This window comes from Lactuca sativa, chromosome 1, assembly GCF_002870075.4.
Source record: "Lactuca sativa cultivar Salinas chromosome 1, Lsat_Salinas_v11, whole genome shotgun sequence".
NCBI classification, from domain to species: domain Eukaryota; kingdom Viridiplantae; phylum Streptophyta; class Magnoliopsida; order Asterales; family Asteraceae; genus Lactuca; species Lactuca sativa.
This window is the reverse complement of record NC_056623.2, coordinates 23,644,838-23,670,418: the sequence shown is the minus strand read 5'-3', so window position 1 is coordinate 23,670,418 and position 25,581 is coordinate 23,644,838. Positions and strand designations below refer to the sequence as shown.

Here is a 25,581-nt window from a genome sequence, read left to right as displayed (position 1 = left end):
CCCGCTGTAGTGTCAATACTAAGTATTGAGGCGTGGCTAATGTCGTAGTCGAGACATGGTGCCTATGTAACCTTCTCCACAAACTTTATTTCCCTCTCAAGAAAGCCACCACTGGCGACTATGATAACCTGAGTGTAGTATCTCTCCAACAATCTGACTCCAATATCAACATATGAAATATAGTGAGATTGATGTAAATTTTGTTGGAGACAAAGTTGCCCGGTCAAATTGGGATTCTCCATATACCCTCAACACTTTAGCTTGAGTATTTGGGTTCTCCACAAAGACCTTCCTATTTCATTCTTCACAAATTTTCTATCGAGCTTGAGTATTTGGTCTCTGCCTTTCACTCTAACTACGAAGGTGTATTACTGTCAAATACGTTGTAAATATGTTTAGCCCATATTTATTAGCCCAACTGTTTTATCTAGTCCATAGTTGGGCCCATTGTAGATTGTTATGCATTTATTATTTATACACTCTTTGATGACAATGAAATTTATTCAAGATTCACGGGTACTTATCCAAATTGAATATCATAATGTATATCCAATACTTATATGTTAAATATGTTTTAATTTTGTTGAGAAACATAAGTCGCAACTCTATTAAGTTTAAGGAAAAGGTAAAAACAGAAAAACAAACAGGTTAATTATTGTAGAAGGTAGATTAATCAATGGTGCATGGGGATAAATTTAATCCTTGCTTTCTACTTTTTTCCCTTTCCGTTTTTAATTATATTTGTTGTATGAATATAAAGGAACATTCAAACACTACAAGAAACATACTCTTTAGCAGCGACACTATTACCGGCGACAAGAGGCTTTACCCGCGACTTTATCTAAAGTCGCCGGTAAAGCCCCTTGTCGCCGGTAATAGTGTCGCCGCTAAAGGGTTGTCACCCGAATCCGCACTTTCCCCCTCTATTGCATCTCAACCGTTCGATGAGATATCAAATCCAACGGGTGGGGTGCCTTATCCTGTCTAACCTAATACCGGCGATACAGATGTCGCCGCTAAAGGTTAAAAAAAGTCGCCGCTAATAGTCCGCTAAAAATGACGCGGTACCCTTCCCTCCAGTTTGTCGCCGCTATTACTCATTGTCGCTGGTAAAGCCCCTGGTGTCGCCGCTATTGCCTGTCGCAGATAAAAAAAAACGCACGCAGATACCCTCTCTTCTTCATTTTCCTTTCTGTTTGCTTCCAATTTCCTTCACCATCTCGCCGATTTCCTCTTCAATCTGCTTCTTCAAAGCAAATTTCTCCCCACATTGTTCCAAGCAAGTGTCTCTAGGTGTGGTTAAAGATTTGGGATCAATTTCTACCTCCATTTCTTGAAGAAAGGTAAGTTTTTTTGATGATTTCATTTTTATTTTGTATGAATTTCGATTTGTAGCTTTATGTAGTGATTGAATGATAATAAATTGTTCATATTCTTGTTTTTGGTGGTGTTGTTTTGGATTAGAAGCAAGTTATTCAATTTTTTGTTTGTGGTTATTGAATTGCAATTAGTTGTATAGCTTCAAGTTGTATTTATATGTGAAATTATGTGAAAATTAGATTGTATATTCCGTATTTGTTTGAATATATGTGAATTTGGTATATATATTCCAATGTATGTGTGTTTGATGTATATGTGGTATATTAGTATTTGGTAGAAATTATATGTATTTGTTATAAGTAGAATGTTATTGTTTGTATGTGAATGTATGTATGTTTGTTGTAAATGTGATATATGATTGTGAAACTTTTGTATTTGGTATAAATAGGATGTTATTATGTATATATGTGAAATTATGTGTATTTGGTTTAAGTAGGATGTTATTTTGTGTGTATTTGTATTTGGTGTATATGTGGTATATGTATGTAAAAGTATGTGAATTTCACCTTCTTATGTATTATGTAAAACTATGTGGTTTTGGTATAAGTAGGATGCTATAATTGAAAAAAATAAAAATACATTATTTTTATAATTTGAAAAAAAAAACGCAAAAAAAACTATAAAATTGTTTAACAACTTATATACAAAAACTAGAAAGCTTCTAGTTTTTACCCAAGCTAACTCCAAATTAATTAACCAATAAGTTATATAGTTAACTTATAATTGGAAAAAAACACAAAAAAAATTATAAAATTGTTTAAAAACTTATATATATTTTAATCTCGACGGTAAAAAAAAACAACACAACAACATAATATGTATGTAAAAGTATGTGAATTTAATGTTCTTATGTATTATGTAAAATTATGTGGTTTTCTTATAAGTAGGATGCTATAATTGAAAAAGAAAATAAAAATTAATTATTGTTATAATTGGAAAAAAAACACAATATATATATATATATATATATATATATATATATATATATATATATATATATATATATATATATATATATATATATATATATATATATATAATTGTTTAAAAACTTATATACAAAAACTAGAAAGTTTCTAGTCTTTACCCAAGCTAACTCCAAATTAATTAACCAATAAGTTATATAGTTAATTTATAATCTTCAAATTAATTCATAAGATTATATTTCTATAACCAATAATAATCGGTTACCATAAAAATAGGTTAAAGGATGCTATAATTGAAAAAATAAATAAATAAATAAATTATTGTTATAATTGGAAAAAAAACACAAAAAAAATTATAAAATTGTTTAAAAACTTATATATATTTTAATCTCGACGGTAAAAAAGAACAACACAATAACATAATGTCTGTTATAAAATTGTTTAAAAACTTACAAGTAATTTTAATTAAAATTAATTAAAAAAATGCATAAATAAAAATTTTTAATTTATTTTTTTCATTTCTTTATTACTTAATTTTTGTATTATTTTAGATGTAAAAAAAATGTGGATTGAAAAAAAAAAACAATGCTAATTCTGTATACTAAACTCTAAACCCAAAATTATGTTTCAGCAACATCATGTCTATTGATAAAAGCTGGACTACTAATCCATATCGAAACCATACCGAGTTCCAAACAGGACTCAAAGCTTTTATTGAGAAGTCCAAGTCGCACCTTGATAGTAATGGTAAAATCAGATGTGCGTGTGAAAAATGTGATAACCGTTACTTCAAGTACCCGACTGCAGTTGAACGCCATATATTTATAAATGATTTCAGTAAGGCGTACAAAATTTGGATCTATCATGGTGAATCTTTTATTCCTCCAGTCGTCTTGCCAAGTAACGAAATGGTCGATTTAATCGACGATGTGATGTGGGAGTCGAGAGAAAATGATACCAACCTCGATGAAGGAACCTCGAATACAAGGGGTAGCGGTGTAGATGATGATTTTGCACAGTTGTTGGAAGAAATGGAAACTCAATTGTATACTGGTTGCATCTTTTCTTCCCTTGAGTTTCTAGCAAAGTTAATGCATATCAAGGTGAACAACAAATGGATTGATAGTTCATTTGATCAACTCCTTGAGCTCTTGCAATTAGCATTTCCCAAAGGCAACAAGGTTCCCCTTTCACATTATCTAGCCAAAAAGAAACTAAAGTCTATTGGCCTGGGGTATGAGTCGATACATGTGTGCAAAAACGATTGTTGTCTCTTTTGGAAAGAACATGATTCATTGCAAGTTTGTCCCGTTTGTAAAGAGAGCCGATGGATCGATAAAAACACCAAGGGTAAGAAAGTACCTCATAAGGTGTTACGGTACTTTCCTGTGACCCCTAGACTACGACGTTTATATTGTTCGAGGCACACTGCCAAAAATATGATTTGGCATAGTACCAGACGTTCAGAAGATGGTGTGATGATTCATCCCGTTGATGGGGAACATTGGCAAGATTTTGATAAAAAATACCCCGACTTCTCGAGTGAACCCCGTAACGTACGCCTAGGTCTTTCAGCTGACGGTTTCAATCCATTTGGAAACATGTGTAATCCACATAGCACATGGCCGGTCATACTCACCACATATAATTTGTCACCCTGGCTTTGTATGAAAGAGTCATCATTCATGTTGACTTTGTTGATTCCAGGACCGAAAGCTCCAGGTAAGGATATGGATGTTTTCCTTAGACCGTTGGTGGAAGAGCTTAAACATTTGTGGAACTCAGGCGTACATATTAAAGATGCGGCGACAAACACATTCTTCACGATGAGAGCTATGTTGTTGTGGACAATAAACGATTGGCCAGCTCGTAGTAGTTTATCAGGTTGGAGTGGGCAAGGGTATAGAGCATGTGCTACTTGCAATGAAGACATTCCTTCGTACCGTGCAACAAACAAAGTCGTATATATCGGTTATCGTCGTTTCCTAGATGCTAATGATTCGTTAAGAAAGAGGTTGGACTTTAACGGGATGGAAGAGACAAGACCCACTCCGAGACACTTTAGTAATGATGACATACAAGAGCAACTAGGTCGTCTACTAACTCGTAAACCGGGTAAACATCCTGAGCATGGAGGCGGGGAGCCAAAGCGGCAAGATTATTAGTTGAACTGGTCGAAATGAAGCATTTTCTTCGAACTCGAGTATTGGTCTTCTCTACAGTTGAAACACAACATAGATGTCATGCATGTCCAGAAAAATGTGGATGAGAGTTTGTTAGGTACTCTCCTAATGAACGATAAAAGCAAAGACACATCAAATGCACGAGAGGACTTGAGAATTCTAAACATTCGGAGAAATGAATGGTTGCAAAAAAATGGTGACAAGTTTCATAGACCCTAGGCAAGATACTCTTTCACGAAATCTAGTCGACAACTCTTTTGTCAATTTATAAAAGAGGTTAAACTGCCGGATGGGTTTGGTTCTAACATTAGTAAGAAAGTGAACGATACCAATACTAACATTATTGGGTTGAAATCGCATGACCACCACATTCTTATGCAACGTTTGATACCGATTAGAGTAAGAGGGTTGTTAGACAAAGATACTTATACACCTATTGTAGACCTTTGTACGTTTTTCAAGCAACTTTGTTCCAGAACATTGAGGTGGAGGATATGAGGAAAGCAAAAGTAGACATTATTGCAATCTTGTGCAAGTTAGAATTGATTTATCCTCCGGCGTTTTTTGACATTATGGTTCATTTACTTTTGCATTTACCTGATGAAGCAATTGTTGGAGGCCCGGTTTGTATGAGATGGATGTTTCCATTCGAGAGATATATGAAAAAACTAAAAAACTATGTCAGAAACAAGGCGAAGCCAGAAGGTTCTATAGCTGAGGGTTATGTTGCTGAAGAAGCTTTATCATTTTGTTCAATGTACCTTCGAGATGTAAAGAATCGTCCGGAAAGAAATGTAGATGTTGTCATTGAAAAAACAAAGTTTTGGATGTTTGAGTCTAAATGTCGACCGACCAGCACAACTCAAATCAAAACTCTTAATTTAACGGAAATGCATAACATGGAATGGTTTGTATTGAATAGCTGTGAAGAAGTCAGACAGTATATCAAGTAATTAATCTTATCTCTAACTTTCATTCTTAATTTTTTATTTTATCTTTTTAAATCTATATCTTTTGGTCATCAACATAGGAAATTCAAATCTGAGCATCCCCAAAGTGATGAAAAGAGAGAATTTCGTAATTGGTTTCGTGAAAAGGTAATATAAATTAATAAACAAATTTGTTTCATTGATCTAACGAATACATAATACATATTAATTTATAATTGTTAGGTTCATTAAATGAAAATAGAAAAATCTCCAGAATTCCACAAAGAGTTGTCGGTTCTTGCAATGGCCCCGCAAATGAATGCCTATTCTTACACCGCATGTATAGTCAATGGTGTTAGGTTTATGGTACTTAGTCGTGACACACAACGTACAACACAAAACTCTGGGGTTTTAGCGGTGGGTGAGAAAGGCGAGAAATATTATGGCCAGTTAGAAGAGATTATAGAGTTGAGGTATACACATGATTATTCAACTGTACTATTTCGTTGCAAGTGGTTTGATACTCGAACGTGAGTTATTTCTAGTGATAGTTTCACCAGTATCGACACACGACGCGAAGCATACAAAGATGATCAACTCATATATGCGTCACAAGCCAAACAAGTGTTCTACATCAGAGAGCCAAACAATAACCATCGGTGTGTTGTCGAGCATGTTAATCATCGAAGTATTTAGGATCTACCATCGAATGATGACCTTGTTCAAAATATTGACAATGTCTCACACGAAAATGTAGACGATGTCGATGTACTTCAAAATATCTCTTCATCCGATGCTCCACTTTTTATCGATTTCAGCATGTACTTTCAAAACATTCCTAGAGTTATTGTTGATGTAGAAAGTGCATCTGAAGTTCCTCCGCCAACTGGTAGAGTCAATGATGTTTCTGATTGCGAGACTAATTACGATGACACCGATTCTGACTATGATACCGAAGAAGACACTGAAGGATATGAGGAAGATTCTGATTAGAATAGTTCTTGTGTAATGTGTATTTGTAATATGTGTTTGTAATATGAACTTTATTTGGATTTCTAGTTTAAATAGAAATGTTTATTCCTATCTAAATGTTTATTTCTATGTAATGTGTATCTATAATAAAAATTGTATTTGTATATCTTATAATTTTTCAGGAAATGATGAGAGTGTGGTTGTTGTTTATGTTTACCATGGCTGCTGTCATGGGTCGTGGACATGGGGGAGACGGAGCTGAGGACCTACCTTTCCCAGGTGGTAGAGGTCCTGGCCAGCACGAGCAGGACGGTAAGTCTTATCATGAATTTTTATTTACTATTTTTGTTCAATTATCATAAATTAAATGTCGTTTCTAATAATTTTTAATTACATTTGTAGTTGAGGGACGTGCCCGAAGGAAAGTTCGAGGAAAAGCAAAAAATATAAAACTTGAAAAAGCAATCTTGCAGAACCAGGGGAAACCAATAGGCATGTAATCTGATAGGGATATCACATTTAATCCCGTAGGAGAGGCGGGAGACATGTTTTCCCGAGAAGTTGGGAAAACAATGTGGCAGATGGTCCCTTTCGACAAATGGAGTTGGAAAAGAGTTTCCCCTGATATAAAGGACACTGTATTACAACATTTAGCGGTAATTATTTATTTAAATATATTTTATAGGTTTAACTATAATTGTTTTTTACTTGGTTAACTTTTTTTTTATTGTAGACAAAGTTTGATCTCAATCAAATGTACCAGGATGCACAAGCTACTCTATTGATAGAGAGTTTTCAAGCAGCCTTGTTAAAAGGTTTTCGAGAGCGTAAAGCCGACGCAAAAGAATATTTCAAGATGGTCGGAGGGTATGAAGATATCCCGAGAGCATTGGCAAATCCTCCGGATGGTATGCTTGTTGATAACTGGGAGAAGACAGTTGAGTATTTTCAAACTGACGAACACAAAATTGCTTCAGAAAGGAACAAAAAAATTCGTGAAAAGCAAACAAATGTGAATCGTGGGGGTTCGAGAGTGGAAACATTTCGCAAAGCTCATACCGATAAGAATGGTGTATTTGTTACTGCTGAATCGGAACAACAATATGTAAGTATTTAATTATAATTTTATCATATATTTAAATGTTTATTTATACTTAATTGTTACTCACTTTTGGGAGTTACAGAATCGGTTAGTTGAAGAGCTGCTAGAACAAACTCAAGGTGAAAGTGAGTTAACGCCAACTCAAGAAAGAGCTACGTTCGAGAAAGTATTAGGAGAGCGACGTGGCCACATTAGAGGCATTGGCTGCAAACCTTCTGGTCTCCCGACGATTCCACAACCTTCGCAACCATCACAACCACCATCACAACCATCACAGGTAAAATAGCAATCTACTTTAGCATCGTAAAATGCAAGTTGATTTGGTAGTTTTGGTTTTGTGGTGGTTATTTGCTAAAAAGTTTGGTAATTTGGTTTTTGTCCAAAGTACAAGAAATAGCAATGTACTTTTTTCTATCTTACTTTAAAAATAATAATGTATTTTGATAGTTTTTGTTTATGTTTGACGATCTAACTTATAAGTTTATATATATTGTTATTAATTATGTAGTTGGAAAATCTTCGTGCAATGCTCGCCGACCCGGCATGTAGGGATGAGCTTTATTCGTTTTTTCAATCCCAAAATAATCAAGGAAACGATGGGAACGGCGATGAAGGTATGTAAGAATGGGTTTTATTTGCATATGTTGTCTTGTTTTGCTACTTGATAGATTGTAAAAATTTTGTTGTTTTGCTACTCGGATATTATGACTTTTGATATTTAATTGTATTTTGGATGTTTGTTTGTAATTTGCATTGACACTATTATGTTTGATATTTAATAGGATGTTTGTTTTGTAATTAGCGTCGACACTATTGGTTTTTATATTTAATCGAATATTGTTATTACCGGCGACACTTTTACCTGCGATATTATCACCGGCAACGAAAATCATTATTTAAAAAAAAAATTGAAAAAGAATTACCGGCGGATGTCATTACCGGCGACTAGCTTATTTGCGGCGACAATAATCATTAGCGGCGACATACCAATAGCGGCGACTATTATCATTAGCGGCGACAAACTGATCAATAGCGACGAGGCAGTAGCGGCGACTCAGTACCGGCGATGCGTCGCCGCTATTAGTATTATCGGCGACTTTTGAGACTTTTACCGGCAACTTTTGTCGCCGGTAATAGCCTTTTTCCTTTTAGTGAAATATGATATTTGATTATCTTTGGTAATTGTATTATTACAAATGATTTAATAACTATTAACTTATTATAAATAAAAGTTCCCCAAAACCATTACTCAATAAAAGAACAAATAAATAAACTAGTTTACAAATCATCCTGCAGGTATTGTTTCAGACCGATTAGGGTACTTCAAATGCAATCTAATGTGATATGGAACCACAAGATCAGTATCATGCTCATCTTTCCTTGTCAAAACAGCCATTCCACGTACAAAAGCGAAAGAACCTGTTCCCCCTACAACACTCAATTCATCCTTTTGATCATCCTCCGGATTCTTGGCCTGAATACTAACGCTACCTGAATATTCATGTGTATCAAAAGTAAGATAAATAATGTTGAATCCCGAATGTGCAAATTGTTTGACAGGGATGAAGAAGCCTTGGGCTTTCCCCACGACTCTTGACGTGTTCTTTGGCCCCTCCGTTAAAACACGATGGAAGATCAAGGCACCGGCATCTGGTGGTGGTGCCACTGTGCGCGGATTTGGTAGGGCGGCGGTTTGTGGTTGTTGGATGTATAAAGATAATGCCACCAATGGCTTTGAAGATGAGTTTGAATGCGGTAATGGTGAAACGGTGGCCAGTTGTATCACCACAAGTATCGCTAGTGTCACTGCACCACAAAATACGAAGACGTTAGAAATCATGATGTATGATTTATGATTGATATTGTTTAAGTTTGGTTGAGATCTTTATAAGCTTTTTATTTTCTGACCACCTAAATCACCATTGCTACCAACTCCACACACATTATTTTATTTGATCATAAACTTATAAATCAAATAAAAAAACCTAATGCAAAAATTAACCATATGTAAACAAAGTGAATAAGCTGGAAATCATCTACCGATGTGTTTAAACAATGAATTCCCAATAAACTGGACAGTAAAAAAATCATAACTTAAGTTCACAATCATTCACGGTGTCAAAATACCTATTGCCGCCGCCGCCGCGGCGCGCCATAGCTTCAGGTCTTTTTGGAGTAGACGGTTTTGACTTTTGAGTCTCTATAGGCACATAGTGAGTCTACTTTCGAGCATGCTGTTTTAGATGGATCATCTCTCCAGTTGGGTTTATCATGTATAGAATGGGAAAGAGGATCTCATGAATTCAAAGAAGAAGTTTCCTCCTTCACCTTCAGATCACCAAAGCATTCTAGTTTCCTAGTCATATCGTGTTGTGTATGGAAGGGAATTGTTCGTCAGGTCTCATCTTCTTCACATCACAGTCGTAGTTCACGAGTGAGTTGGAAAATCCCGGCGGTGCAAGGGTTGTATCACGGATGCGGTAATGTTAGCGGTGGCGGCCGACGACGCTGTTGCGGCGGCAGTTGACATGGAAGGGGAAGTAGGAGAAGTGTAGGAGGTAGAAAAAGATGAAGCGTAAGGTAAGTTCTTTTTTAGCCTGGCCCAAATACAACAAAATAGAAGTAAATGATAAAATGATATAAATTAGTAATTTTATGAAGGGAAATCGAGTAATATGTTCAATTTTTTTTTTTTTTTTATAATACTATTAGTTACAACCCGTGAAATTCAAGGGTAAAAGATTTATAAAATTTTATTAAATTAATAAGATATAAATTTTGTGTAAACTTATATTTTGTATTTAAAGACATTTAATATAATTATAAAATATAGAATATAATATAGATTTGAATAAAGTGTAAGAAAAAACAAGCAAACATGCTATTTTTTTTTTTAACTTTTTACAAATACTGTTTCAAACCTTAAAGTACGATATGTATTAGATAGTAGAGGATATGATTTTTTACAAATATTGTTCCAGTTTTATAATATTTTTTGTATTTTATTATAACACATACATACCCACACAACAAAAAATTAGGAAAGGTAGATCAAGTTCTATTCAATCCAATTTTTTTTATTAGTAGGATATGATTTATATCATACGTACAAATTGTTATGGTATAAGTAAACTATTAAAAAAAGTTATGGAAAAAATAATAAACAAAGAAACTTGGTTGAAATTTAATAAAAGTACAAATCTGAGTACTTGAATGCGAAACACAAACATAAACATCAAATATTGAGACATGCATTAATGTACTGCCATTTAATATAATGTAAAACCGATGTTTTAAAAACCGGTTTTTTAGTTGAACCGGTATAACGATCGGTTTCCGGTTCGACCGCCAGGTCAACGGTTTCTATAATTTTCATTTTTTTTCTTATTTTTCTGCACATGCATGCATATATAAATTATGAATTTGACGTCTACAAGTTCAAACATTAAAAATACACATAAAAATAAGTTGTAGATCAATATAAATACATTAAAACAACACATAACTATAAGTTTTTACATCAATTCACACACGGCAAAAAGAAAATAAAGTATAACACCAAAACAAAATATAGTTTCAAATGAATACAAGTGCATCAAAAAACATTATAATATTTATCATATGTTTTTATTTAGAGAAATCTATATAGATGTGAAAAAATTCACCAAAGTTTATTATTGAAAATGGTTTTTTTCTATGTATTTTTATTTAGTTTAACCGGTTCAACCGGTTTATTTTGACCGGTTCAACTGGTGTTTTCTAAAAACCGGCCGGTTCAGAAATTAGTATAAAACCGGTGATAGTTGAACTGCTCTCTTCCCCGGTTCCCGGTCCAACCGGTTCGACCGGCCGGTTCAAACCGGATTTTAAAACACTGTGTAAAACCATTTCATATAACCGGAAATTCAAAGAACCTAACACAATTGAATTATTACATAAAAAGGAAAAGGTTAATGAATTCAATAAATCTCAATTAGAATGGACTTGGCGAACATGTAACATAGAAGAACATACACAATTTGTTACAAATACACATACAGCAAAATCAACAATGTAATATAATTCGAAAAGAGCATCCTACTTAATGATTAAAAGGATTTAACGAAGAACGACATACACTTATTTGACGACACAATATTTTATAACTTCACATTGTAATGTCTTGCATCATAAATCTCCCCACATATTCTTTTTACTACAATTTGCCCAATAAACATTATCGAAATGGAATATTATGTTGCATGTAAAACATATGACATACTTTCATTTATTGTTTATAACCTTTCATATAATCATACAATTTGGTGTTTTTTTTTCTGCCAAATAAGCCCAAAGTTAAAAAGAAATCATTTTTCAAACTAATTACACATTTGACTTCAATCGGAATAGTTTTTTTCTTATTTTTTATTTTATTATTTTTTTTCAAATTTTGACTTATCATAAATGTTGGTATATTCAAATGACCATCTTAATCTCAAAATATTTTTCCCAAAAATTTGGACTTTTGAAGTAAAATTTGGTATTTTCAAATTACAATCTCATTATTCAAACTAATTACCTATTTGTTCTTACCATTTAAATTTATCCTATTGATAGTTTTAACCTCGGAGACAGTCAATACAATATAAAAGCTGTAAAAATATATATGATGTATACTGGAAGCACCATTACTTGGATTGGCAATGCTATTGTATTATTTTGAGAGATGCCAGTATTATTCTTTATGTTCCTTACCATCTCTTTTCATGGCCTACATATTATCTCAGAAGCAATTGCATAAAAAAGGTTATGGACAACAACAGAGTGAAGAGGGACTGATGGAAGATTTTTAATTCAATTTGAAAGAGTTTCCGAATTAGAAGGGATTTCTACACGGGGGAAAACCAAATGGAGAAGGGCAGAAGGGTAAAATCAAAATGGCTGAATTCTGTATTGAGAGGAACGACACATGGATTAAGGTTTCTTTTATTAAGAAGAAAGATTTTATAAAAAATAACCATAATTTTTTTATTTTTGTAAAATGATCACTATGTTCGGAACAACCCCTATAATATAAATAGCATTTTGAACCCATTGCAGATTTTATTTCGAAATCACTTATTTCGTACTTTATTCTAGACAATATTTCTGACACCAATCCAAATGAAATAATATCTACATGTAGCAATAAAGTGATTCATTTTTTATATGTAAGTTTGCATTATCTTTATAATTTTATGTCTATAAATGCAATTATATAGGTATTATTTGTTTTTTATTTGGTTTTTAGTATTTTTAGGCTATTGTATATGTGGTTATGTGTACACTACTAGATCAACAAATCTTAAAAATATTATAATTATGAATTGTCCAAAACAAGTTAGGAAAGCGTAGAACATGTCTGGAATACATAGAGCACATCCAAAATGTTGATCCGGAATTTGGTTCCGAAATATGCTGATACAGAATTGTGTTCTAGAATGTCGTCTAGAACATATATTTAAGTCTGGAACATACAACAAATGCATAATTAATGATTTTTTTTATTGTAACATGACAAAACATATGCAATAGTTGTGATTGCAACATGCAGGCCTTAACTCGGGCGAGAAATCATGGCCCGTTTACAACACATACCACTTTGTACGGTCATGTTTAGGCCACTTGTTATGGTGATTATGTTAACATGTCGATTGGTGTCGAATATTACCCTTTACCCTGTCACTATCTTATATGCAAGGAATATACTACTTTTTGTCCAATTGATCCGCAAGAGCTTCTATTTTCGGTACATGACTATCAGGTTTGCTTTGACAGGAAAGCTTTCTGACTTATTACCGGCTTGCGGTTCGGGGACTATTTCCTTCCTAGTTCATGTGTTGCACAGTTCAGACATCGTGTATTTCCATTAGTGAGAATGATTGATGTTATGCATGTGTTCAGTGACTTACTTCATCAGTTAGATGATACATACATTGTAACAGTCTCCCTGCTGTATATGTTAGAGCATAGATTTTATGGGAAATACCCTCGACAGCCAGTTACTGATTTTTTTTTTGCATTCATCCCTAATGTAGATGAGTTTAACAAGTATCTATTTAGTTATATTGTATCAGATAAAACGTATACTTATTAAGTGCAGTTATTGACACAAGTACCCATGGTGTAAAGTGATATGAGATTTCACTTACATACAATTATATATAGTCTTTGATAAGATTGAGGGCATTTGAACCCAACAAGCCAAGAGTCGACAGAATACATACATATATTGTGTTGCTTAAAATGAGTTGGAACTGATATCCAAAAATATGACGAGCTATGTTCATTCACATAGCTATTTTTGAAAGTCTTAGTGTATGTTATGGCCAATGCTACTTCTTTAATTTCAAACCATTCTGCGAATACAACTGGACTAGAAATGACATCTACTCTCAAATTATGAATTGGAATGTAGAAAGAATATAGTAAAATGGAATGTAATTAAACAAAAGAAAGCTATGGTTTGAAAAGGTAAAAGAGAGTAATAATAACAAAAAGTTTTATTATATAAATAAATAAATAAAATCAAACTTCGTTGGAGAGGAGGAATTACGGGTTCCTCCACTCGCATATGAGCCAAAAACATCAACCCGTTGCTAGTTGGGGTAATGTTCGCAGTGATACCGTTGGTACCGCCATCCTAGAACCACCAACCCGTTTTCATTCCGTCCGCCCTAATGATATTTACCCGATTTTGTATATATTAAATTTGAAGAGATGGTTAGAGTTGGGACTAGCCCACTTAGCTAACAAGGAGTTTCTAACAATGAGGTTATGGGTTCTATCCATGGCCGTTCCAAACATATTTTGGGTCCTAGACAAGACGGAATAAAAAACCCTTAAAATACACAAATTTCATTAACCTTTTTATAATAACTCAACAATTGAAGGAAATTACTTGTACTAGCATCTAAATATAATATTTTCGATTACAAAAAATTTATACATACATGCTCCCTAAATAATACATATATATATATATATATATATATATATATATATATATATATATATATATATATGACAAAACTTCAAAAATGGTCCTATGGTTTTCAAAAATATCAACTTTAATCCCTAAGTTCAAAAAACCTCACAAATGGTCCCTGTGGTTTCAAAACTTTTAACATTTGGTCCTTCCGACTAACAATGTTACCATTTAGCCGTTAAGTCAGGGACATTTTTGTCATTTCACTACAGAGGGACCATTTATGTGACATCCCGAATTTCACGGCCAGAAAAGACCGATTTGTTTATGCTTTGTTTTAAAATCAGAGTAATCCTTTTTAAGGAAAACAGTTGTGGGATTTGTCCCAAAAACAAAATATGATAACCATTTATCAAAACATTTCTCAAAGAGAATGTATTTTCATTTAATAATAAAACCGCAGGATGTCATGTTCCGATACAGACACATAAGCATAAACAGAACTTACATTCAATTATACTAATGATTTATATCTCCTTTAAATCTCTCGGTGAAATATGTCTTCATATCGATACCTGTGATACAAAGAAAACTGAGTGGGTCAGGCTTGGGAGCCTGGTGAGCATATAGGGTTTTCAACCCACAATAATACATTTATTATATTCAATCATCAAACAATCAACCCAATTACCCATCCCCGTTATCTCCATTTATTTCTTAAGTACCTTCCCTAAGGAATTATCCTAAGGGTCAACTCCTACATCGTATTTACCTCTCATCTCCTTACATCGCATTTCCTTTATATATATTCGTTCCTAAAGCATGAATACGCAGTCACAACATCGCCTGGACTCGTAACTCATAGTAAGGGTTAGGCTATCATCGCATGAATACGTAGTCACAACATCGCATGGACTCGTAATTCATAGTAAGGATTAGAGTATCATCGCATGAGTACGTAGTTACAACATCGCCTGAACTCGTAATTCATCACCTACAGGTTATGAGCCTGCTGGTGTTTCCACGGGGTCATCTAGAATAGTCCGTGGTCGCCATCTATACTCTGGTAGATGACTACATCGCCGGTCAAGGTTATGGTATCTCCTCTCATCTCACATCACCTATTTATCATCACCTATCTATCATCACCTAATTATCATCAGCTATCTCTCATCACCTAATTATCATCACCTATTTCTCATCACCTAATTATCATCACCTAATTATCATCACACATCATCTAATTCATCTACCCATGTTCTACCCAACATATTTGTAGATACAAAATACATATACAAATTAACTCATTTAACACCTATATAAAACATCCATTCCACACTCATCTCAAATAAACAACAATATATAAACACATAACATGTATTTCATAGCAAATACTTCATATCTTTATGTTAGAAGAAAATAACCACACACTCACACATATATGTTGGATTAGTGTCTAAGTCCATAACTATTTTGGTATGTACTTGACCCGATGGTGTATGGTCCTTTTGGGTTGCCTTCACCAAAGCAACTTGATTGGAGAAATAAATAGAGAGAGAGGTTATTATGATTTATTAATATGTTATAAGAATAATATATTAAAGGAGAAATCATATTTGTTTAATTAATATTGGTCAATAATTAATTAAGAATTAATTTTGTGATCAAGTGTAATTAATTAAACTAGAGGGGCTGAATTGTAATTATGTGATAGTTACAAAATAAGGTAAGGATTATCTTATATATATGGTGAACGAATTTGAGGTGTAAATCCCTTAGAATTTGACTAGGATAAGGATTTCTAGGACTTATCTTATGGTTGCTTGGTGGGCAAGCAACTAGATAAGGATAAGGACTAAAACCCTAATCTTTACACCTATATAAACCCCCTAAGGCTTGTGAATTCGGCCAACCCTTCCCAAGAAGTCCTAGGGACGAATTCTAACACCTCTCCTCTCTCTTTATACCTTCTCCATTTGCTCTTGGTGTTTGTAAGCCATTAGAGGAGTGACACTTGTGACTCTAAGCCTTCCAAGGTCAATTCAAGGAGGAATTGGATTATTATTGCTATATAACAATCAAGGTATGTTCTTAAACCTAATTACATGTAAATTCTGATTTCCATATGCTAGAATTAGGGTTTATAGTCTTGGATTCAAAGTATGTACAATAGAGAAACCTAGATCCAAGCATTAGGGTTTGTATGAGCACATAGAATGTCTTATGACCAAAACCCATCAGTGGTATCAGAGCTTTGATTGGTTTCTATTGTATTGATGCTTGTTGTAACTGAAAAATTCGATTTTTTGCATTCTGGAGGCTGGACTCGCCGAGTCCATGGCTGAACTCGCCGAGTCCAAGGTGACTCGACGAGTCAACTCGTCAGAAGGAGGGTACTTCGGGATTTCTTGCTGTTTTTGCTTATGGATAGTTACCTTATCATGTTAGATCATTATTAATCCGATTATATGATATATTTGACTATAATTTTGATCTAATTGAAGATATTTATCAATAAATAAGATAATTGTTTCCTTATAAGATAATTGATTAATTATTTTGAGTAAATTGATAAATTGAAGATATTTGACCATGCTTCCGAGGACGTTCTAGGAGAACCGACCTGCGTTTGCTACCAAAAGAGAGGGCGTTGGATACAAGTCTGCCCAAAGAGCCTGAAGAGTCCAGAAGCTGGGAGAGTCAAAGAGTATGGCTGCGCTTCAGGTAAAATCCACTATCTAACTCCATTAAGTTCCTATTCATTAATTCTTAATACATAGTGTAATAAGATTGCATTTGAATATTTTACAGGATCGGTGAAAAGAAAGGAAGCTTGGTGAAAGAGCAAGATGAATCTAATCACAAGGAATGGATCTTGATCGCATGGACTTGAAGATTAGATTTTTGATCTTAGATAGTTATGATAGAGTTGTTAGAAAATTTTCTTTTGAAATACATAGTTTTCAGTGGATTTTGCATTGTGAGGACAAATGTTTTCCGCTGCTTTTATAAATAAAATAAATTTTCGTTTGACTTATTTATTTATTTGTTTATTTCCTTGCAATGAAATCGTTATGAAAATTGGAGTTTGCATATTTCTACAACAAATGGATATGATTCTTATTTATGGTGTTTATGGAAAAGTCGAGAATTTACCAAATAGGGAGAGTTTCTCATTGCCCAAAGTTTCAATTGGACAGAAATTTGGAATCACGCAACTTGGTTGCACGATGAATGAGAAATTTCATATTTGGAAATTAGACAAATTCATTGACAAAGTGTCAAGTGAAGGAATAAGAGATCGAGCACACAATGTTGCGTGTTGATCAAGTCCACCATAAGAGTAACAATGATATTCATCATGATTTACTAAAGGTTTAGTAAATATGATTATACTTACAAGATTAAGTGTAATTCTGAATTGATTAAAGGGTTTAGATCAATAGTAGAACGAATAAGAAGAATCAAGTAGGCAGAAAGATAAAAGTTTATCCATTCTAAGAAGATGGGAGAGTACCTTTTATGCTTTATGATAAGTCTTAATGATTAAGAACCATATCTCAATTGATCCTCTAAGTGAGTCTTAGTACAATTGTATGTCTAAGAAGAGGAATCAAGAATTGAAGAAATGGTTAAATCAATAAGTCAATCATACTTCGTTCCAATAACAAGTCTTAAAGTTAAGATTGTGACATTGAGTGAAAGGTATTAAGAAGGTTTGTAACTTTCATTAAATGTGGAAAGTTGTGATGTCTTGGATAAGACAAAGACCAACTAGGACCAATTTATGAAGTGTTTTGATAAAAGCTACACTAACTCTTGAATATTTGTTTGTCAAGAAATGGTTTTTGACAAGAGAATCTTATATGTCAAGGAGTCAGTGGGAGTCTTAATGGTCTTGAAAGGTTTCAAGAACAAATCAAATAAACCTTATCGATCATCATTAGCCACGAGTTGAGGTTTACAACCTATCGTGTTGACATTATTTTGTTTCTGTGCCAATCCAATCGAGTTAATTATGCATGTGAGTTCTATGAGTTCTCATTTTGAACGCATAAAAGGCAAAGCACCTTAATCAATGAAAGGTACATTGATAGGAAAGGGTGAGCTGCTTAACTACTTGGAAGACATGGTGGGTAGCTGTGCTACCATAAGGCAAGAAATCAAGATTAAGAAAGGTTCGATCCATATGAGGTTGAATTTGTCGTAAACTTTGGTTTTGACAAATTCACATGGATAGGAACAAATACACTGTTTAAATCTAAGTGTCATAAGATTTCCTCCTTCATGAAAATGATTGTGAGGAAATGCTTTCACTAAGACAGATTTTAAGAAGATAGTGATTGTAAAATTGCATTCTCGAATTCAATTATGGTTACGGCATCCCTTTCCATAATTTGAATTGTGAGGTTTGGCAATTAGTCTTAATTGTTTAGACACACATATGAACTATCGATGGCAAATGTGTATAAGTTCAAGAAACCTTGATAAAAGATTATCAAAGCACTAAGTATTAGAAATATGAACTTAAGAAATTCAATAAGCATTGTTTTTTCTGAAAGTTAAGATGTTTATGAATACATGTCGAAGCTAGTGGGAGCATAAGTGTTATGTTTTATAATAATCATCAAGATAGTGGGAGCATAAAATTTATGATTGTATGATTATTAAGGAAAGTATTGCAATATTAGCAATATTAATTATAGAAAACAAGAGTCATACTTTGCAAAGTCGCAATAGTTGAAGAGTTGTTTTGCTATAATTAAGGGAGAGAATATTATGCTTCATTTCAAATCTAAAGGCTTAGGTTGTGGAATGTTAATAAATTTAGTCAAAGGTACATAATGTGTTCTTAAAATTTCGATTATGATTACGGCATCCCTCTTCACAATTCGAATTTTGAGAACATAGGAAATAAAACATTATGCGTCGTATCCCATACGCTTCGGGTATAGGATCGATTGCAAATGCTTTAATGTTTGACCATTCTAAAATTTTCCAAATGTCTAGCGCATTTAGAGGGAAAAAGGACAAGAATTGGTTTTGACTAAAACAATTAAACAACTATCAAAGGACAATCCAAAGTTCGACGAGGATTGGTCGCTTGTGAGTAGTTGGAAGTATAGTAAAATATGGAAATGTTTCCATATTGGATGGACCATATCGACATCATTACGAATAGATAAGATTCTATTAAGAATGAGTTGTCATTTGGAACATATGGAAGTGTGTCCATATTGGGAATTGAATATTGAGAAATCTATGATTAGATTAGAAACTTCTATGCAAAAGGATGTTCAAAGAATGTACTTTGAGTGAGAGACATCACGTCTATGGAATTGTCTTGTAACAATCTCCGATAGAAGATTTTGTAATATCATTGGCAATAGTCTTTGTGACTTTGGTGCAGTGACATTACGAAAGGATAAGTTGCATAGAATGTTAGAATCTAACATAATATATAAGAAGCAAGAATTTGATATTCTTTCACTTATGAAAAGGATTTGGAGTTGTGAAATGAGAATGATTGGAAATGTGTTCAATGAGATCTATTTCACAAAGTAAGAACCATAGGTAAGCATTGTGTGCATGCTAGGAGCATGGGACAAGTGTTGTAATTCAAGTAAGAAGTTGATTACCCGAAACGACAAATAATGAGTAATCAATATGGTGATAAATAAAAGGTGTTTTATTTATTCTCAAAGGGTTGAGGCCATATGTGATTAGTATTATTCTTGTGTTTCACATTTGCATGTTTTGACTTCCAGAATAATTGAGTTTATTAAGAATAATCGAATTATTCGAACGGGCCACAGTCGTTCATATGTTGGAAGTAGATATGAATGAAGACTGTCGTGAATTGGTGTGTGGAATGTCTAGAAAAGTATTAGACATAAGCAAATGTTTGCTGCAACGTTCATGAGTGCTTATGAATGTGATTTGAGCATTGGATTAAACCCACGCTCACTTGGATCACTCCATGGATTGTATCACGAGTGATTGGTGAGACGATAACATCTTATATTCTTGAAACCGAGATGTGTGAGTTGTATCTTGCAAATCGGTTGCACATTGATAATATGTAAATGCACTAGTAACTTGGTGTTATAAAACATATTGTTGTGTGTGATTCGGTGCGTGAGTACAAGCAAGCATTGTATCAAAGTTTATCCGTTCCTTTTATCCAAAGTAGGATAAAAGCGATATCTTTGGGCCCCTCGATGGTTTAGTGATGACAAACGTAAATGCTCGTCCGGGCTAGGGCTAATTTGATTTGTTCAATTAGTCAGTCGTCATAAATCAGAAATCGAGAAGTAGTACAAAGAGAATGATTAGAAATCATATCCCATATGATATCTAGAATGGAGGAATATATGATCCCTTATCTAAGGACACGCGTATTTGATATGATCAGAGTTGACAGCGGCTTTGGAAAGCTACGATTGCAGATCAGGATCCGAAGTCATACGCAGAATAGTTGTTAGACTTATCCAAGTGGGAGACTGTTGGATTAGTGTCTAAGTCCATAACTATTTTGGTATGTACTTGACCCGATGGTGCATGGTCCTTTTGGGTTGCCTTCACCAAAGCAACTTGATTGGAGAAAGAAATAGAGAGAGAGGTTATTATGATATATTAATATGTTATAAGAATAATATATTAAAGAAGAAATCATATTTTTTTAATTAATATTGGTCAATAATTAATTAAGAATTAATTTTGTGATCAAGTGTAATTAATTAAACTAGAGGGGCTGAATTATAATTATGTGATAGTTACAAAATAAGGTAAGGATTATCTTATATATATGGTGAACGAATTTGAGGTGTAAATCCCTTAGAATTTGACTAGGATAAGGATTTCTAGGACTTATCTTATGGTTGCTTGGTGGGCAAGCAACTAGATAAGGATAAGGACTAAAACCCTAATCTTTACACCTATATAAACCCCCTAAGGCTTGTGAATTCGGCCAACCCTTTCCAAGAAGTCCTAGGGACGAATTCTAACACCTCTCCTCTCTCTTTATACCTTCTCCATTTGCTCTTGGTGTTTGTAAGCCATTAGAGGAGTGACACTTGTGACTCTAAGCCTTCCAAGGTCAATTCAAGGAGGAATTGGATTATTATTGCTATATAACAATCAAGGTATGTTCTTAAACCTAATTACATGTAAATTCTGATTTCCATATGCTAGAATTAGGGTTTATAGTCTTGGATTCAAAGTATGTACAATAGAGAAACCTAGATCCAAGCATTAGGGTTTGTATGAGCACATAGGATGTCTTATGACCAAAACCCATCAATATAAACAACAATATATATACACATAGCACGTATTTTATAAAATACTTCATATCTATGTGTAAGATGAAAGTGACTATACACTCACTTGATCAGAAGATGATCGGACAGCACTACGGCTCTAAGAGTAGTATTCTTCGGCGAAACCGGGATCACTTCACACACCGGGTTTCTTGCAGACAAAGCTTCGGCTCGAAAACTCTTTCCTTCTCGGGATCTTCGGGCTTCGGGACTTGCTTCGGGTATCGGGGTTGATACTGGGGCTTCGGGGGTATTTCTTTGCACGTAAATCGATGCAATACTGGTGAGAGATGAGAGAATGAGCAACCAACTCGACTGGCCCTTGATTTCTATTTATAGGGCAAATTTCTCATTTTCCACGTCGTGGGCACTGTTTCCACGTCGTGGGCTTGATCGTCACTGCATGCGTCATCGCAAGTTGCGTCTGGGGGACTCCAGGAGGTGTCAGAAGACTTGCCACGTCGTGGTATCTGACAGTTTTGGGGTTTCGCGCCTCGAACTTCATAAATTCATAACTTCCGCATACGAACTCCGTTTTCGATGTTCTTTATATCGACGCGTAGGTAAAAACAAGATCTACAACTTTCATTTAGACTCCGTCGGCTAATTTTGACTTTATTTTTATTATGTTATTTTTATATTATTTTTAGTAGGCCGGGACAGGAAAACTCCGTTATAAACTCATAACTCCTTCGTCTGACGTCCGTTTTCGTCTGTCTTTCCGTCGTTGCACTACTATCAATGAGATCTTCAATTCTCATTTAGATTGTTTTGGCTAAATATCGCTCTAACGTAAATTCACTATTTACGTCGCGATGTGTCATGCCGGTTTTTTCGCGAAACTTCGATAGGTCATAACTTCTTCGTTATAACTCGGATTTCGGCGTTCTTTATGTGTACGGAATCCTTGTAACATATATTATAACTTAGTTAAGATTAATCCTTCTAAATAATCAAAAAGTCATTTTTGATGCTTATCGTCTCTAAACTGACTAGCTCGGATCTACGGACGTTACAATTTATGAGGTTTTTAATTACTTTTTTTAAAAATAAATATATAAATAATATTTAATATGCAAGGGATCCCACCCTCTCTCTCTCTCTCTCTCAATCGATCGATCGAAAAGAAGCTAAACTATCTAGACCACCATTTCTTTACTGTAAAGCTTGTGTATAACAAGAAAAAGAGAAGATCGGTATCAAACAAGATCCATATCTTGTTATTCACCTGACTTTGGCCTTAAATCACCTCCCATAACCATACGTGCAATCTTCTAGCTCTTTATGAGCTGCGGTAAACACTAAGCTTTGGATAACATCTGAACATTGACGATTGCCTCCTCCTTTCAGCTACCTCTTCTTATCAGCTACCACAACAGTGCCATAAAAATCAAATGATTGGTTCCTATTGAAATCGATGGAGGAAGATCCCAACCTGGTGAGCTTGTATTGACGAAGCTTGCAGATGCGGAGCTTTTAGAGGAAGGCGATAATGGAGATGATGCTTTCGATTATGTCAAATATTACACACAGAGCTTGAATCTAGGTTTCAATATTAGATTTTGATTTGGGCTTACCAATTTACATTTTGATTTCGGCGAGTTTCGATGCGACCCAGTTCGTGATTTCGGCGATTTTGATTTGGGTTTACCAATGAAAGAGACGATTACACCTGTTCCTAATCTCTTGACCTTCATTCAACAAAATCATCAAATTGATATATTCATTACATAATTTCAAATATCTAATAATCTTGTAAGTCTTATGAGCAACTGCTAAATGAAACCTAAGTATGCAAGCATGCTAACAATGACCATAATCGTAACTCCCTGTCACATCCTATATAGATCACTAATTTATAGCAGAACAAAAATTGTAATTAGATGCAAATCCAGAAATTTAATACCCATAGCTATTAATTTCTATGTGATTGGCTCTACTTGCAGAAGAGGCGTTTCGAATTCTAGTTGTACTATGGATTCCTAGAAGTGCAACAGATATATTTCGTATTTGATTTTAGATATATCGATGTTTGAATCTGCTAATCACCATCAATATCATACCAGGTTGTATATGTAATGGTAAAGAACACCAATTGTAGATTTAGGGCTTCTCATTTGAACATGAAAATCAGGAATAAAACGATGAAATCGGAGGAAATAGTGATGCTTGTAACTTTAAAAAACTCAGAATGTAAGGAGAGGGAGGATATGTAAAGGACTAGGAAGCATAAGAATGTAAGGAGTGTAAACCACATAACATGTGACTTGTATTCTTCATTGATGTCAGATGTCTCGCTGAAGACGATGCTGATTTGTTCTTCTGGTGGTTTTGGAAGTATTATGTACTGAAATTGATGTTGAAGTCGTCCTTGATAACTTTGGCACTGATGAAGAAGACTTCAATCGTGATAAGCTTTGAAGCAGGTGATCTAGTGACTTAAGCTGAGAGAGAGGGGGGGGGGGGGGGTGGGACCCCTTGCATATTAAATATTATTTATTTATTTATTTTAAAAAAGTAATTAAAAACCTCATAAATGGTCCCTCTGTAGTGAAATGACAAAAATGCCCCTGACTTAACGGCTAAATGGTAACGGAGTTAGCCGGAAGGACCAAATGTTAAAAGTTTTGAAACCACAGGGACCATTTTTGTAGTTTTCTCTCTCTCTCTCTCTCTCTCTATATATATATATATATATATATATATATATATATAATAATAATAATAATAATAATAATAAAATCGACAAAATTGCAAAAATGGTCCCCGTGCTTGTCAAAGATATGTGGTTTTGGTCCAAAAGCGTTTGGTGGTGCATTAATGGTCCGATTTTGGATATTTTTAGTGATTTTGGTCCCTAAACACTTAAAATTACCTTTATACCCTTCTTATTATCTTTTCTCATTTTTTTTAACTTAAGCAAAAAAAAAAAATTAACCCCCTCTCATCAAAATCGTTTGGGGAGAAGCCCTTTCATCCGTGACTCCACCCTCAATCAGCGACACACCCTTTTCCGTTAGAAACTTCTGCCAATAGCCACCATAAATTTGATCTATTACATTGTCTTATCTATCTCCTTCTCCGACTCCCACACTTGATATTTATCTTTGGATTTATAATTCATCTGTGTCTTCGGATACCTACAAACCCAAATGGCGTCGGACACCTGCAAACCCAAATCTCATATTTTTCTTCTCATTGATAAATTCATATCCAACACACAGTCGCAAGGGCCCCCTCAATCCTACTGCAACCCTCCCCATCCCTCAATTATCTATATCTTCCTACATGGAACTGTTGGAAAAGTCAACAACTCTGGTGACCTCCATTGATCAACATCAATCGCACCATAAATCCCTAATCTACCCTAATCCGCCGTCAATAAATTCCCTTAATCCGTAGTTGCCGACGATAAAACCTAACCTACTCAAAATGCATTCTCCATTTGTTTTTCTTTCCGTTGCACAATAAAATCATATGCTGGAAGACCAATTAATGGTGGCAGTCGCGGTGGGAGCCTTAGATTAATGGTCAGTGTTGGAATAGTGTCTAAGGCTGCAACTATATTAGGCAAGTATTTGACCCGGTTGTGCATGGTCCTTTTGGGTTGCCTTCACCATAGCAACTTGATAGGATGATTTATTATGAGAGAGTAAATATTATTAATATATTATGGGAATAATATAAAGAATAATATATTGTTATTTGATTAATATAATTCATAGAATTAATTGGAATTAAATTGGTGACTTAAAAAGATTAATTAAATAAAGGGGTATAAACTGTCAATTGTTTGATAGTTAAGCTTCAGACTGTAAATC

At 34.2% G+C, this 25,581-nt stretch overlaps 2 protein-coding genes across 2 annotated transcripts; one reads left to right on the top strand and one right to left on the bottom strand.

Annotated features, from left to right (window-relative positions):
* The first annotated feature begins 2,944 nt into the window (after positions 1-2,944).
* LOC128127034 (uncharacterized) lies at positions 2,945-4,471 on the top strand. Its single transcript, XM_052765257.1, has one exon. It carries the CDS (start codon positions 2,945-2,947, stop codon positions 4,469-4,471), a length of 1,527 nt encoding a protein of 508 aa, XP_052621217.1.
* A 4,306-nt stretch (positions 4,472-8,777) lies between these two features.
* On the bottom strand, positions 8,778-9,648 carry LOC111876325 (dirigent protein 11). Its single transcript, XM_023872870.1, has 3 exons — positions 9,620-9,648; positions 9,478-9,563; positions 8,778-9,298 (listed from the first exon to the last, which is right to left on the bottom strand). Exons 1-3 carry the CDS (start codon positions 9,646-9,648, stop codon positions 8,778-8,780), a joined length of 636 nt encoding a protein of 211 aa, XP_023728638.1.
* Positions 9,649-25,581: the final 15,933 nt, after the last annotated feature.